This window comes from Dreissena polymorpha, chromosome 7 (assembly GCF_020536995.1).
Source record: "Dreissena polymorpha isolate Duluth1 chromosome 7, UMN_Dpol_1.0, whole genome shotgun sequence".
NCBI classification, from domain to species: Eukaryota; Metazoa; Mollusca; class Bivalvia; order Myida; family Dreissenidae; genus Dreissena; species Dreissena polymorpha.
The window spans coordinates 33,927,703-33,942,716 of record NC_068361.1 but is presented as its reverse complement, the minus strand read 5'-3'; the positions used below and the strand labels follow the sequence as shown (position 1 = coordinate 33,942,716).

At 34.6% G+C, this 15,014-nt stretch overlaps 1 protein-coding gene across 1 annotated transcript; it reads right to left on the bottom strand.

Annotated features, from left to right (window-relative positions):
• Window positions 1–4,678: 4,678 nt before the first annotated feature.
• Window positions 4,679–13,877, bottom strand: LOC127839136 (protein FAM166B-like). Its single transcript, XM_052367337.1, has 6 exons — window positions 13,641–13,877; window positions 8,271–8,506; window positions 7,062–7,237; window positions 6,583–6,721; window positions 5,900–6,121; window positions 4,679–5,053 (listed from the first exon to the last, which is right to left on the bottom strand). The coding sequence occupies exons 1-6, from the start codon at window positions 13,700–13,702 to the stop codon at window positions 4,974–4,976; spliced, it is 915 nt and encodes a 304-aa protein (XP_052223297.1). The 5' UTR covers window positions 13,703–13,877; the 3' UTR covers window positions 4,679–4,973.
• Window positions 13,878–15,014: the final 1,137 nt, after the last annotated feature.

The following is a 15,014-nucleotide window of genomic DNA, read 5'->3' as shown; positions in this document are numbered from 1 at the left end:
ATATGTTCTTCAAACTATTTGTTTATATTTATTTACAATTTAATATCCATCGTATTTTTTAATCTATATTAATCATCGTTGTTTCCGAATAATCACGTTTCTATGAAAGCTAGACGCTTATCAAATATTGTACAGGCAAACGTTTAATGATAAAGATCATATCTAAGGACGCCAAAATGGCGGGTGCAAAACCATTTGTTGACAAGAAATTGAAACAGAGAAAGGTTTTGTTGTTCTCCAAAACATACTCGCCTACGTGCAATGAAATTAAAACAATCTTAGAAGGCTATGGACTCAAGTTTCCTAACTATGAGGTTGTTGAAATCGAATCACGCCAAGACTGCAACCAAATCGAAAACTACTTTCAAATTCTGTGCTTAACAGACAGAAGAGATGTACGTTGATGAGGGCTTCTTTATTGTTTGTTAGATCATTTAATCTTTTATAAAAGTGGTATTCTTAATGAAAAAAATTGCAATACATATATACAAACCTTGAAGGAAAAGTGACTTGAACTGACTCCTCGTGAAGGTCAATTGGTCTTTGTCGGCTTGGGTACTACTTAAAAGTACACTGGGTACTCTTAAGTATACTACAATGTACCCCAAATATAGAAAATCCACTAAAACATACCTGGGAATACTTATGCCAAATCGGCCATTCTTGGCTCATTTTTTTCAAAATAATTATGTTCATATTTGTGTCAATATATTCTGTCAAATATCCTCGATATTATCAAAACTGATACTCAAGAAAGCTTGTTAATGCAAGTTTAGTTGTAAGTGAATTTTGTTTTATAATGATGGAAAACCTTAAGTTGTAATTCGAACCCCTCAATATTTAACTTTTGTTTCTCTTCTTGATCACTGCAATATCATTTCTCAGACACAAGTCCATGTACATTCAGAACTCTTCGATTGACAAAAACAAGACAGTTATGTGGTAGCGCGTTTTACCACATCGAATTTGGGGGGGGGGATAAAACTCCGGGAACAGTCTTAGATTGGCTGGTTGCCTGAAACAAATTTTCAGAGAACAGGGTACATTAATTGTAGTATACTTAAGAGTATGCGTGGTACTTTTTAGTAGTATCCGAACCAACACTGACCAATTTAGCACTACTGAAACACTAGTAAGGCATGCTAACAACTGTGCTTAGCAATTTTCTTTACATAGACTATATGTAATGTATCCCAACAAAATAATGGCAAGATCATAAATGGATTATTACTTATAAATTCTATGAATACTCACAACAACCCTGATTTCTTATGTTTTCCTTATTTTGTTCCATCATATTTTTCTATAAAATAATAATCAATTTTGATGAAAATCATGAAAATTATTTATTTCGTTTTCGTTTAAAGGTGCCCCAGTTGTTCCTTGATGGGAAGTATGTTGGAGGTGAAAAGGAAATCCACTTGCTACACAAGTCTGGTGATCTTGGAAAGATGCTTGTAACATCTGGAGCATTGAAAAGAACATCGTAAACTGTCAACATTTACCAGATATATTCATTAGCAATTGTTTTTTAATTCAATAAAATGTTTTATCCTTTTGCTAAAAAAGACAAATATTGCTTGAAAAGTTTTTAATCATTATAGATTTCAATTTAATAGGAATGTATTAAAAATGAACTTTCATCTCATATCGTGTTTATTTACATTATGAAATATTATTTTTTTTAAGAAATTTATGTTTAAGATATTAATATATAGTTCATTTTATTTTATACATATTATACACTTTTCCTTTGCTATTTCCAATGTATGTTTTTAGATAAATTATACAGCATTAGCGAAATTATTGTTTGCTTCGTGTTAAGAATTATTTATAAGTAATAAAAGCTATACTTGTCATAGTATTCTTGACCTTTAAAATACATTATTTATAACTTTAATTTCAATAACGGTATTTCATAGTTAATATTCTCAGATCATATTTTAACATTATAATGTTCATTCAATTGTTTGGGATAATTCCCTAGAACAATGTATAGAAATACCAATGCTAGGGTAGATTGATATATTGCTTAATTGAATGTATAACCCCACATGCAAATTAGATACCCGGTATGTGGAGCTTTGACTCTTACCCACAGCTTAAACGGTGTATTTGTGTAATGTGTTTCTTGCATATGAGGCAAAATCTCAAATAGGTTAGCATATGTACAAGATATTTATGAGCCCTCAGTCAGTGCATTATCGGTAAATTAAAGAGCGACCATGTGCTGTTATCAAAGAAAGTGCTTTACATTTACATTTGATCTTGCAGTATGCAGGGTGCAGGATTACCTGACTTTGTAGGGTTCACAATTAAACGTTAATTAATGGATGTAAACACACTAGTAAGCAGTGCTTTTTTTCAAATAACTTTTTAAAACAATGTTTCTGAAGAATTCAAACGAGTCCATATACAACAGTTTTTATGCTGCTTATGGAAATGTGAAAAACATCAAAAAAAATTATTAAATAAGCCTGTGTTCTTTGCCAAAAATTCGATGTAAACATCATTTATGTACACGGTTATGCTTTACGCAACGTGAAATTTTGTCAACGATTTCACACATGTTCAATTATTTATTGTTAAATCTTAAGATACCGACACAAACTGCAACAAAAACTGTCTTGTATGCATTAAATATTTTTGCAAATGTGTTTCAATAACTTGAGATATTTACAAAAATAAAGTTCTTAATGGTTTATATTCTGTTTAACCAGTGTATAAACCCCTGTGAACCCCGTTGATCATGCACCCTGGTAGACACATTGTCGCACTTTTTTTCATCAACTGCTTTAATTCCATTCAAAAGATGCAAATGCTTAGGGAAGTTAAAGTGTATACCAGCTTAATTTTGGCGATAAAGTGCTGTATTTGACCTTTGATCTAAAAGTATCTGAGTCATGTCTTTGAAAGTAGCCTTGACAGATCTTCTCATACGTGTGCACACATGTGTTAATTAGGTTTCGAAATCATGGGATGGGGAACTTTAAACAGTTGACAAAATTCGGTTCCGATAGACGGGCCGACCAATTTAAAAGGTGATTCCAATGAACCCGTTCGACCTCAACAAATTGGTAGTGACCTAAGGTCTTATACGTAATTAGATCTTGATAAATGTTCATCCATGTCTTAAAGTTGTATTGCTTACTTAAGTCTTTAGAGTCGATTCGGTGAGACCGCCGCGTGCATAATGCTTGAGCAATCACCAGCGAACGATTTCGTGCTGAAGGTGAAAGAAGCACCGTCCATATATCACGTGTTGTCAACATAATATCATTAATACTGTTATCATGGTTATGCATGTGCGTGTATTTCAGAGGATCTGATTATTCATCGCCAAAGCTCGACCGAATATGTCTCCGCAGCATAACTAAATAAATACTCCTTAGCTTTTACTGTTTGTCAGATTCGGTTCCGATGATACCACCCAACCAAAATTGAAGCGACTCTAACATTATCTTATAAACTCGATTAAGCACTAGCGAGTTTTAACGACAGCATAGTCAAACCTTTTTTCTGAGCTAAGTAAAATACCTTTCACTTAAGCAAGATGGTTTTGTATATTAAGTGGTACTCAACTGTTCGTTGAAATTTTAAATAGATCCAAGAAACTATTAAAGTATATTATAAGTACGATTTCATCTCTGTCATCGTGGTAATGCCCGACTTAAAATATTAACTAACGATGATCGAAATTGTATGATAGTTATTTATACAAGATTGCATATGTTGACGCTTGGCAAATATTATCATTTGCCACGGTCTAACGTGGACTACAAATTTGCTACTACTTTCTCATTCACTCTGATCTTATTAACCTCTACGGACAAACCGATATTTCATCTCGTTTCGAAGTAGGCCGACTTTTTTTCAATAAGCGCAAATGAAAAAAAGTTTGTACTATGTACGTTCTTCCAAATATTTAATGTGCCAGAATACCATTATAAATATTCATTAGTTTAAAAGGGACTTGTTTACAGATGTTCATATTTTTTATAAACGAAACTGTACTATTATGTGGAATATTTTTATATTCGGAAATACATTTATTTGCTAAATTTTCAATGAAAAGCGTTACAGACGACCTTTACTTGTTAGAATTTTAATTGATGATTTACAATAAACGAACCATTTTTTAAACAGTTTTTTTCGTCACGAGTGTTATATTGCTTGTTTGAATATATTTCATACATGTTTTATCTAGATTTTTGTATTTTCTTCTTTTTCAAACTGTGAACTAAAGTCCCATTACATTAATTAAAATACAATTAGAATTGTTGCATTTTAACTCCTGCTCCAGAATTAGGGTTTTCCAAGAATTATGTGCACACACACTTCATTATACAAACTATTGTACACAAGATAGGTGGTTTGAGACAGAGTAACACATCATGAGTAAGAACAGATCTCCGAACCTATATTATTGTTTCTACATTCCTTTGCCGAACCTTTTGTTGTTCCAAGGTTTCTATTTTGCATGCTTTTATGAGTAAACAGGTCATTGAAAAGCTTTATTGAAGTGGACAAAAAACTCGTGTATGGTTAATGGCTAAACTAGTTTGCCGACCTACCTACCCGTTTTTAGCTTAAGATGTTAGTTGAAAATAATTACGAATTTGGCATATATAGCCCGTCCAGAACATGGAATTTTTCCATGAAACACTAAAACTCTACCAACATACTATAACTTTATTATGGAAATTGTTAGTAAAACAACTATAATACTGTACAAAATATCACAAATTCATAAACTGACTCCAGACACAAGAACATGTATCCAATTAATATTAACTATCACAGCGATACGTTCCAGACACATGTGTTATACCAAGCATGAATAAAAGCATCATCTCTGCATAAATGAATATTTATCACAAAACTAAAATGCACTCGTTAATAAATCCAATATGTTGTTTTTATCCAGACATATGAAGCATTCTCATAAAATGTGTCTATGGTTTCCAAGGTAACTACACAGAAACGCGAACTTCTGAGTGTTTGGCATTCTCTGTGCTGTGACCAAACGTTTCACCGTAACGAAACTTTTGACCTGAAATCCAATAAAATATATTTTAACAGATAATAATACAGTGTTCTTAACGCCCACGATTCCCTTAAATTGTTGAACCGAACGAATAATCTGAAATTTTATTTCTATGGCAAATGTATAGTCTTTAACTCTTGTAATGTGATATTCATACACAAGAAAATATATATATGTCAAATGGATTTGTATCACGAAACGTGATTAATAACTCCGCATTCCTCATGATTTTGACAGTATGTGTTGAATGTTGACCTTTAAATATGACCTTGACCTTAACGGTAAAATGCTGGTGCTGATGCTTGACATATCGTTTATAACAGCTAACATTGCTTCAATGTTAATTCGAAATGATGTACTCGATGCGAAAAAAAGAATGCAGCCACTTGTCAAATAACAAAAAATAAGGTACTATATTGGAACATCAGTGTTCGACCTTGACCTTAAAACCATGTATATTTTTAGCGCGAAAGTCCCATGTGCGTGCATGTTAAACTAACTTAAAATGTGTGCTAAGTGATCCAAAAATTATTGTATGCATGGGTAAGCAATGGGACGGTTAAGATTTGTGACTCAACCGTCTTAACGGTTGACGGTTAAAACTGATTCAGTAATAGCCTCCAACTAGACCGCCCCGCATACTTGACTTGGGAGTATATTGATAAGTTGGCAGGACATTATGGTTAAAAAACGTATTTGTGGACATGTAAATTAATGGAATTCTGCATTTGGAAAAAAATGTGGAATTTGCGTTGGTCATATAAAATTTATTTTGACTTCTAACTATGTGGTCAAGTAGAAAACTAAATTAATCAAAACGTAAATCAAGGTCGTGCTTAGTAGTCAACTCACCTGGAATGTGTCCAGTGTAGTGAGGAACAAGTCCGCTCTCCAGCGGGTAGATCAGTTTAGCGTCCTTGACCCTAGGCTGGTCACGGTGGATTGTGATTGGCTGCGACTTGAGGCCCTGAAGTCTCGCGGTATCTGACGTGAATTCGTTCAGCGCCTCGTGGGTGATTATTGGATAACCCATCCCAAGGCGTGGCCTCGCGCGCGGAACGAAACCCGTGTAACCTGTACAATTGAAGCAATCATTGGGTATTCGTGGAAGATATTTTAGGAAGGTGTGTTTATTGTTCCCTACCGGTTTCACCGGAGGAGACTTATGGTTTGCGCTCTGTGCGTCTGTCTGTGAATCTGTCAGTCACACTTTTCTGGATCCTGCGATAACTTTAAAAGTTCTTCATATTTTTCATGAAACTTGAAACATGGATAGCTGGCAATATGGACATTATGCACGTCATTTCATTTGGTTCCTACGTCAAAAATTCTAGTTTCTATGGCAACAAATATAAAAAATAATAATTTAAAAAAAAAATTGACAATGGTGGAGCCGGTATGGGACATATATTGCTTGGCAATAGTCTTGTTTAAAATAGAGCGACGTTAGCGAACGAGCAAGATATGAACACAATCTGGTATGGATTGATTTCCTGTTAAATAATAAATTAAAACGACCAATAATTGCCACTTACCGGACATAAATCTCTTCATGTCGTTATCGTTAGCCATATAAAATGGAGACTCTGCACTTTTCGTCATACTGGCGGAAATGTACGGTTTGGCGTCGGCTGCTATTGGCCTGAGGGGAGTCACTTGTCGGCTTCTGATTGGCTGGAGAAGAATTGATATCATAAAATACCATGGATTCTCGTTTAACTGCACGTCATCACATTTACAGATCAAAATCATTTGTTGTTTTACATTTGTGTACAACAATTAAATTAACATGGGTGAGTACATTATTAGTGTTTATATAGTTCCAAAAAAGACTGTTTTCCTGACAGCATGTTTGATAGTTTTATACAAATTTGTAGTTGTTTTTGTTTAGATTTACAAATAAATTAGCAAGCATAGGTAGGTTTAATTGTTAGTGTGAAGATTCAAAAATAGAGCATCAATGGAATAGACCTTGCAGCCATACTATGTACATGCATTTAACTTAAGCACTCACAGGTAACATCGGTACGGCGTCTTTGTTCACTTTGCCGGCCTGTACCGCTTCGATGATGCGGAGTTCGTCGGCGTTCTGGAGGTACTTCCGGTGGTCCGACTCGAAGTCCGAGATGGCGCCCTTGCAGTTAACGGCGTAGCGCTTGCCGAAAAAGTGCTCATGTCGAGGTATAAAGCCTGAAGAGTTTGAATGCAGTGTTGATTATTTCGGGCTTAATGAATTTGCTAAATGAATTTGCGTAATGTGTCGTCCCTGATTAGTATGTGCAGTTCGCCAAGGCTAATCAGGGACGACACTTTATGCCTAAACTAGATTTTCAAAAAGAAGAGACTTTATTTTTTTAAATACCGTGTGTTTTACGTGTCGTCTCAGGTTTATTAGGGACGACACTTTTCGCCTAGACTGGATATTTGTTTTGAAGAGGCTTCCTTATAACGAAAAAAATAATCATAAAAGCGGAAAGTGTCGTCCTTGATAAGCATGTGGGAACTGCACACGCCAATCTAGGACGACACTTTACGCAAATGCATCAAGCATAAAAAGGCTCAATTGATGACGCTCGAACCCGTTTATCAAGAATATAGTATAAAATTGAATGTTTAATTGAACTTGAAACTGGTTTATGTTCTCTATATTTCAATATCAGTAAAATATTAAGCGTCATTAATTTTCCTGTTACGTTATTATCGTAACGTGACATTAAATTGGGTGATTATAGCAACACATATGCATGTACATACACGTAATATAATTGTTGACACAATTAAAAAAATCGTAGAACACTGCGCTTATTAGCGATTACGAATTTCTCGCATTACCCCAATAAGCTTTTCATACAAATACAAGTAACTGCCTCTATATGTCTATGGCTAATAATGGCTGTAACATTGACCTTCACATGACTCATAATTCGATTTACTTCGCTTGGACAGACGAACATGGATATGCGAAAAGACTTGTGGACTGGACAAGTTTGTACAGAAAAGTATCATAATTTAACTCAGATTTTAAACCATAAACAATACACATACAAATTACAGCGTTCATTCTCACTTCGTTTATGACGACATGCATTGAATGAGAGCTTGGCTCGGCACCAGTCAGCCAACTTCGCCGAGGTTAATAAGAGCTATTCACAGAACCAGTCTAGCCTTTGCAAGGAAGTTGTTCAAACAACTTCAACTACCTGTACAAACAACTGGTGCCCACCTGTATATCCTGGTATCATCTGCTCCATGAGTTTTTGGTCGCCCCAGCTGTGGGTTCGAGATCGGAGCAGCGTCGCCTTCGGGTCATCCTCCATCACCGGCGCCGAGCTCGCCCGGATGTCCGCCAGCACCAGCTTCCCGGAACTGGCGACGGCGTCGCTACGCAGAAGCTTGGATGTGGTCTTTCCAAACGTCTCGCCGATCTGGTATTTGAATTGTGGACAGAACCCGCCATATCTGGAGTACATAAGTGGGAAACGATAAGAGGTATATTGCCTATTAACATAAGGAGAAAGTACACGGATATGTTGTTTCAGGAAAATTTATTGTCGCTTATAAAGGTACATTGTGAAATTCCCACGCATCACTTAAAGCAGCTGAAAAAGTGATGTATCACTATCTAACTACCCCGCCGAGAAGCAGTAGGTTTTATGGATGCCATGTGTCCGTTTGTCTGTCCGTCCGTCTTTGCGCCGCAACATGTTCGTTTCATTATATTTTCTCCTCAAATGATTTTCATGGGTGTTGGCTCAAATGGTTCTTTCATTTAACTGATTTCCAGACATCGCGGGTCATTCATGCCACATCAATTTCATTGTCATACTTGAAAGTTACATTTTAAGTCTCGATTTTCCAGTCAATTTTTTTAGTCCGCTCAATGTCTTCAATACCATTTGAATGATTTCCTAAAACATAAATATAGGTACATAAGGTATTCCAGATTGTTAAAATATGCAAATTACAAAAGCCAGTCGTACATAGTCAATGTCAAGGCCTAAAGTGTCCTTTAAAAGATGTTCGTCATCGCTCATTTTTGTATCCCAGTGCGGGCATGTGAAGAAAGTATTACAAAGACCCGCTACCACAAGGTCAAGGTCACGCTTTAAATGCGTAGCTGGCGTATGGCTTAATTGAAAGTGTTCTCTTTCTTATAATTTATAGTATCGTCCATTCATTTTCGACATTCTGTCTTAGACAATACTAGTATTTGTATGTTCACATTATCATAAAATATAGCTTTATGTCAAAAATGTGGTCGTGCAATTCACTGGTCATTTCAAAATATCTGGCATTTGTATGTTACCCAACTATAATCAGTATCTCATTCCGATTCGCACATTTGTCTCGTTTGAAGAAACCAAAGCTTTAATAACTGAAAGTTTATATTTTTCCTTTTGATGGGATATTTAAAAAAAAACACTCTTGAAATGGTGCGGTTAACACTATCTGGATATTTTGCCCCTAATGTATCAGATTGATCTTTACTTTTTAACACATGTAGGCCTACAACAAACTTCAATTTTTAATTGCCACTCTATCATGTATTAAAAACCCTCTCTAATGTTAAACCCGGTCAATGATTCCAACTTTTCTCCGTGTACCAACCGGTTCCATCGTTTTTACCATATCATTGATTTTTATAGGACATATCTATTAGCTAATCGATGGAAATGAATGAGCACATTATTCCAAATCGGCAATTGGCTGCCATAAACAATCATTTCTGCTGAGAGAGAAAAACGCGAGCTTTGTCGATGAAATCAAAGATATGGCTGTCACTGGATTTAAATATTACTATTGAATAGGGAGCTGGTTGTTTTTCAATAATTGCAATAATTGGTTTAAATGATCATTTTACTGATAGGGTTATTAGACGTTTTCAAATTTATTGGCATAACTGTCACTTTACAAACATGGACATTATTTTCTCGATAAAATTAAAATCTTGACAGTGTCTACACGTTTCTACCATTTGCCTTAAAAAACATCAAGCTAAATTATATACTCCGATACACAATAAGTTCGACTGTAGTATTTCAAATCGACCCGTTTTATGAGCCCCGTTCTGGGAAAACAGGGCGTAAAGCTTCATCGCAGATTAACCGGTTCAGTCCGACACATTCCCACTTAACTGAATTTTCGTTTAGAAGAGACTTCGTTTGAACTTAAACAAAATATTAAATAAAAGCGGAAAGTGTAGTCCCTGATGAGCCTGTGCGGACTTCACAGGCTAATCTGGACACCGCAAACGCATTAAGTCCAGTTTTCCAGGAGCGAGGCTCATATAATAACCTAATGTTATACTGGTCTTATCCGACAGCAAACGCATTAAATTTCTTGTCAGTTTGCACGTGCTTCATTCTCCAGTGAATAAAGCATTACTTTGCGTTCAATAAATTGAGAAATAGCATACTTAGCGCATAATATTGCTATAATAAATCGTGTTTGAAAAATAAATGTACCTGTCATAAACAGTATAGGCTTATTCGATTTACAATGTTTACATTTCTGATCAATACAATGCGCATTTCATATGAGAGGTTTCAAATCTGAAATCGTTCGGTCACTATCTTTAATGATAAATCACATATTAAGCAAAAACTTGATGCGATTTTTTTTCATCTCCCGCAGCGTTATCTGTAGTCAGTGGCGTTTTGTCTTGCAGAATGAAACGGATATGATACTTGTCTTTTTAAAGGTGTGATTTAAAAATGCGACAGTTTTAGATTATTGATGCGTATTTTTTTCCTGTTACAATATTGTACATAGCATTTGATCTACTTAAACTTGGATTGCAAGGCTCCATTTTCGCATGTGTTACACGCAATGAAAATCGCGACTCTAGTTGCATGTTAAAGTATTAATCGAATGACTCAATTATTGACGGTTTGAGAATTATTTCGCCTAAACTAAATCCGTATATTGCGTTGTTACTTTTGTACATTTATGCAGCGCTCTGTGGAAACCGGGCTTAATGCAAGTGCATAAAATGTCGTCCCAGATTAGCCTTTGCAGTCCGCACACGCTCATCAGTGGCGACACATTCCGCTGTTATGGTTTATTTTCGTTTTAAGGAACTATCTTTAAAACAAATATCCAGTCTAGGCTAAAAGTGTCGTCCCTAATAAGCCTGGGACGACACTTTACGCACATGTATTAAAGCCAGTTTTCCCAAAACGAGACTCATGTCAGTAAAAACCTGACAGTCTCTTATCCTTCAATACATTGTATTGGACTAGTTTACGTTAAGGACACGTTTGTATATAGCACATACATAAGCTATATTAACTTCAATATATAAATATATATTAAAACTTGTTGTTTTCGCTTTAAAACAAAGTAGCAGTCCAAATCATCAATAAATAAGCAATCATCAGCTAAATATAACTAGTAAATGTCAATGCTCAGAAAGGACTTAAGATACCCTTATTTTGGTTATACACACTTCTCCCACTGCCATTAATGCATATTCTTTACAAGGAGGATTAATTTAACAACGTTTTTAATACCAAAGATTAGTTTTAATCCAAAGCAAGATCTATGTTGCCCGATTTGATCGCAAATTTCCGTGTTGTACATTCTTTGATGATTATTTATTACACTAAAAATATATACCCATGATCTGTGAAAAACATTCAACAATGCGCTTTACATTCAAATCGATGTTTGCTGTTTGAAAGCATTAATGCAATGCTACAAACAAAACAACAGACAATAAATCGATGCAGAAATGGAACTTGCAATTGTCTACACAACAGACAACGTGTTAAATATACTTTGTTTGGAATTTAAGTCAATTGAAGAAGTTGTTCGTAATAGAATCGAAGATCATGTTTCTAAGTCTTAGATTGGACGTGGATCAAATTACAAATAATTATGTTTTCAAAGGTTACACAATCGTTTTAAACTCCATGAATGTAGATAAACCAAAATGTAAATTAATTTGAATGCTTTTTGCATGTCTGTTAAATAACCGCTTTGAAATCCTGATTCTCACGTTCGGCAAGCACACCTTCGATGTTCTCTTTGTCAAAATTATTTATATACATGTCTCTTCAAAAAATAAATACGAGTTTTACATAATGTGTTGTTTTTTTAACCGCGAAACGATAATCTAAAAAATGATGTATTGTCAGTGTCCTTAAACAAATGTTCAGTTTTACAAATCAACCAACGTTTAACACATTAGTTTAAAAGGCGTCACAACTATATAGTCCAGCATTTTCTACAAAAAAAATATTATAAGTTATTTAGATATACGTGTACTTATATATTGCATATTTCATAATCTATTTTAGTTTTATATTGAAAGGCTATACAGTTTACAAGTAGCGGTAATAAACCAACACACAATATGAAACTCAAAAGCGGACTGCCACTTAAAAAATGAACATATTATGAAACGCTTTGCATATCGCACTTTAATACCCAACTGTGTTTCATCAACATACAAATATACATTGAAGAAACCCTTTCCCCCATAAGAAGCAAAGTGAAAATGGCTTTTGCAACCAGCATAAAAACAGAACAGCCTGCGAGTAACTCGCAGGCTGTTCAGGTTTTATGTTGTTTGCTGCTCATCAGTATCTAAGGATTGGAAATGCAGCCTTTAAAACTTAAATTTAGTAAGAAAGGTATTTAATTAAATGTAGCTTTCTAATGGACAACATATGCGTTAAAATACGTATCTAAGTGGTAAAGGGTTAATTAATTAATTAATTAATTTACCCTTAATTAACATACACATATCTTTACGTATTGGCCAAAGGTGGTAAGCAATTAGTCATCATTGAAGTCGACACACAACACTGTATGCTTGACTTAAAGGGAATTTGTTTAGCGCGTCCGACATTAAAAAAAGTAATTAAATAATAAACAAGATATGTACGAAACTGAAGGTCATCAGGAGACAAAGATCGAAAAAATACTTGTATGCATTTGAAATGTGAGCCCAGTCTGGGTAAAGGAACCTTAAGATTTATAAATATTAGTCCGTAAGTGCTAATTGTATTCATATATGGGAATGGTTTTAGTGAAGAAACCTTTTGATTCAGTTTAACTTATTTAAAATGTCATTGAAAGCGGTAAAGTATACTTATCAGTGAATAATAATGATCAAGGTATCAGCTTTGATAAATTCACCTACCATTATGATTGCTTAAAAACGACGTGACATTTTTTACTAATTAATTTCTACACACGCAAAATCCGTCGCTAAGGTCAACTTAAATATTAACCATTCAAGTATTCTTTAACTAGGCGAAGTTTGCCGCAAATATCGATAATATTAATTAAACAAACATTTAATAGTTTTTCTAAGCGCTTTAAATGCCGTGTATCTATTGAAAGTTTTAATGTGGCGTACAATTACAATATTTATATCAGATCGGTAAATAACAGTGTCTATTAACGTATTGAATTTCTTTAATTCAATATGGCTTGGTAGTTTCTAACACTTTCTATTGTATGACAAGCCGTTTTAGACTTACCCGTGTCATGTATACATATCTATACACTGTATGTTATCGGTGTTAAATCGTTTTACAATTGCTCAGTCTGATAAAATAAAATATAAAATAAATAAACTTACCCTGGTGTATGATATGGGTCCGGGGTCATTAAAATGCTTTTTCCACTTGCCGGCAGTGGCATATTTATTATTCTTTTAGTCCGATCTAGCTAGAAACTACTCTAAGCTTTACACTAACACGATATCCTGTTTTGCGTCTGCCACTATCGGCTTTGAAAGTGATCACGGGAACCGATTAGCGTAGTTATGGATTAGTTTGTTACGTCACTCGATTATGCGCTCTATTGGCCACAGGTTTCCAACGTCGTTTAACGTTTGTACGCATTTGGACGTCATGACGTCACGATCTTAACATTTTACTGATTTACAGAAAAAGCTTGTTTTTTTTTTATAAAAGACTATGCGCCATATCAACCTTTTGCAAAGTTTTACTCGTAACCTAGGACTCAAATCGGAATACAAGTAAAACTGCTTTATTTTTAACTTAAATTTATAAAGCCCGGACACTGAATAAAAAGACTGGCACCATTTTCACAATAAAATGTCCTTAGACCTGTTCTATTATTAAATGTTTCGATGTTCGATTACTTTATTAATATAGATTGATTTGATTTGAACAAGTTTAATACTTTCTGAAGGGTAGTTCACACCGAAAACTGTACGTCTGCAATGATCTTAAATATGTATATATAGCCGAACATCCACTTGACTAACTCAAATGAGTGACCGTGAAAGCGATAACACATTCGTACTAATCATTTACATTTTGGAACGCTTTTTTATTTAATGCTTTCCGGTGGTTTATAGAGAAATATCAGTGAATTAAAACTGATAATTTCACTGTTTCAAACAGTGAAAATTATCAGTGAGAATTATCGATAATTTTCATTGTTTACTGTGAAATGACGTCATTTTTTTGACGAAATGACGTCATTATCCCAGCAAAATTCGTTAGTTAAACTCTTGAACAATGTATATAAACTGTGAAAAATGCATTAAATAAAAAGAAAATTTGTTGGATTCGGTTTATTATCGACTTTAATTCACTCGTGATCATAGAAAACATATATTTTCACTCGTGGCTGCGCCACTCGTGAAAATATTATTTTCTATGATCACTCGTGAATTAAAATCGATAATCCACCGGATCCAACAAATATTCTCTATGTAATCTAAAGATTTTTTGTTTAGGCAAACTGCGCATGCCCGGCATCAACCAACCCCACCCAACATTTTGAACTTATATGTGGCTAGTGTATAGTCAGTTAACAAATGTTCTAATCGAGTGAACCACATATTGTGTGGCACGACACGACATTGATTACACATATAAATCCTTAACCCATTTATGCCCAGTGGACTCTCCCATCCTTCTAAATTGGATCAATTTATTTCCAAAAATAGGGGTGTCTGGTATATTTATTTCTATATTTA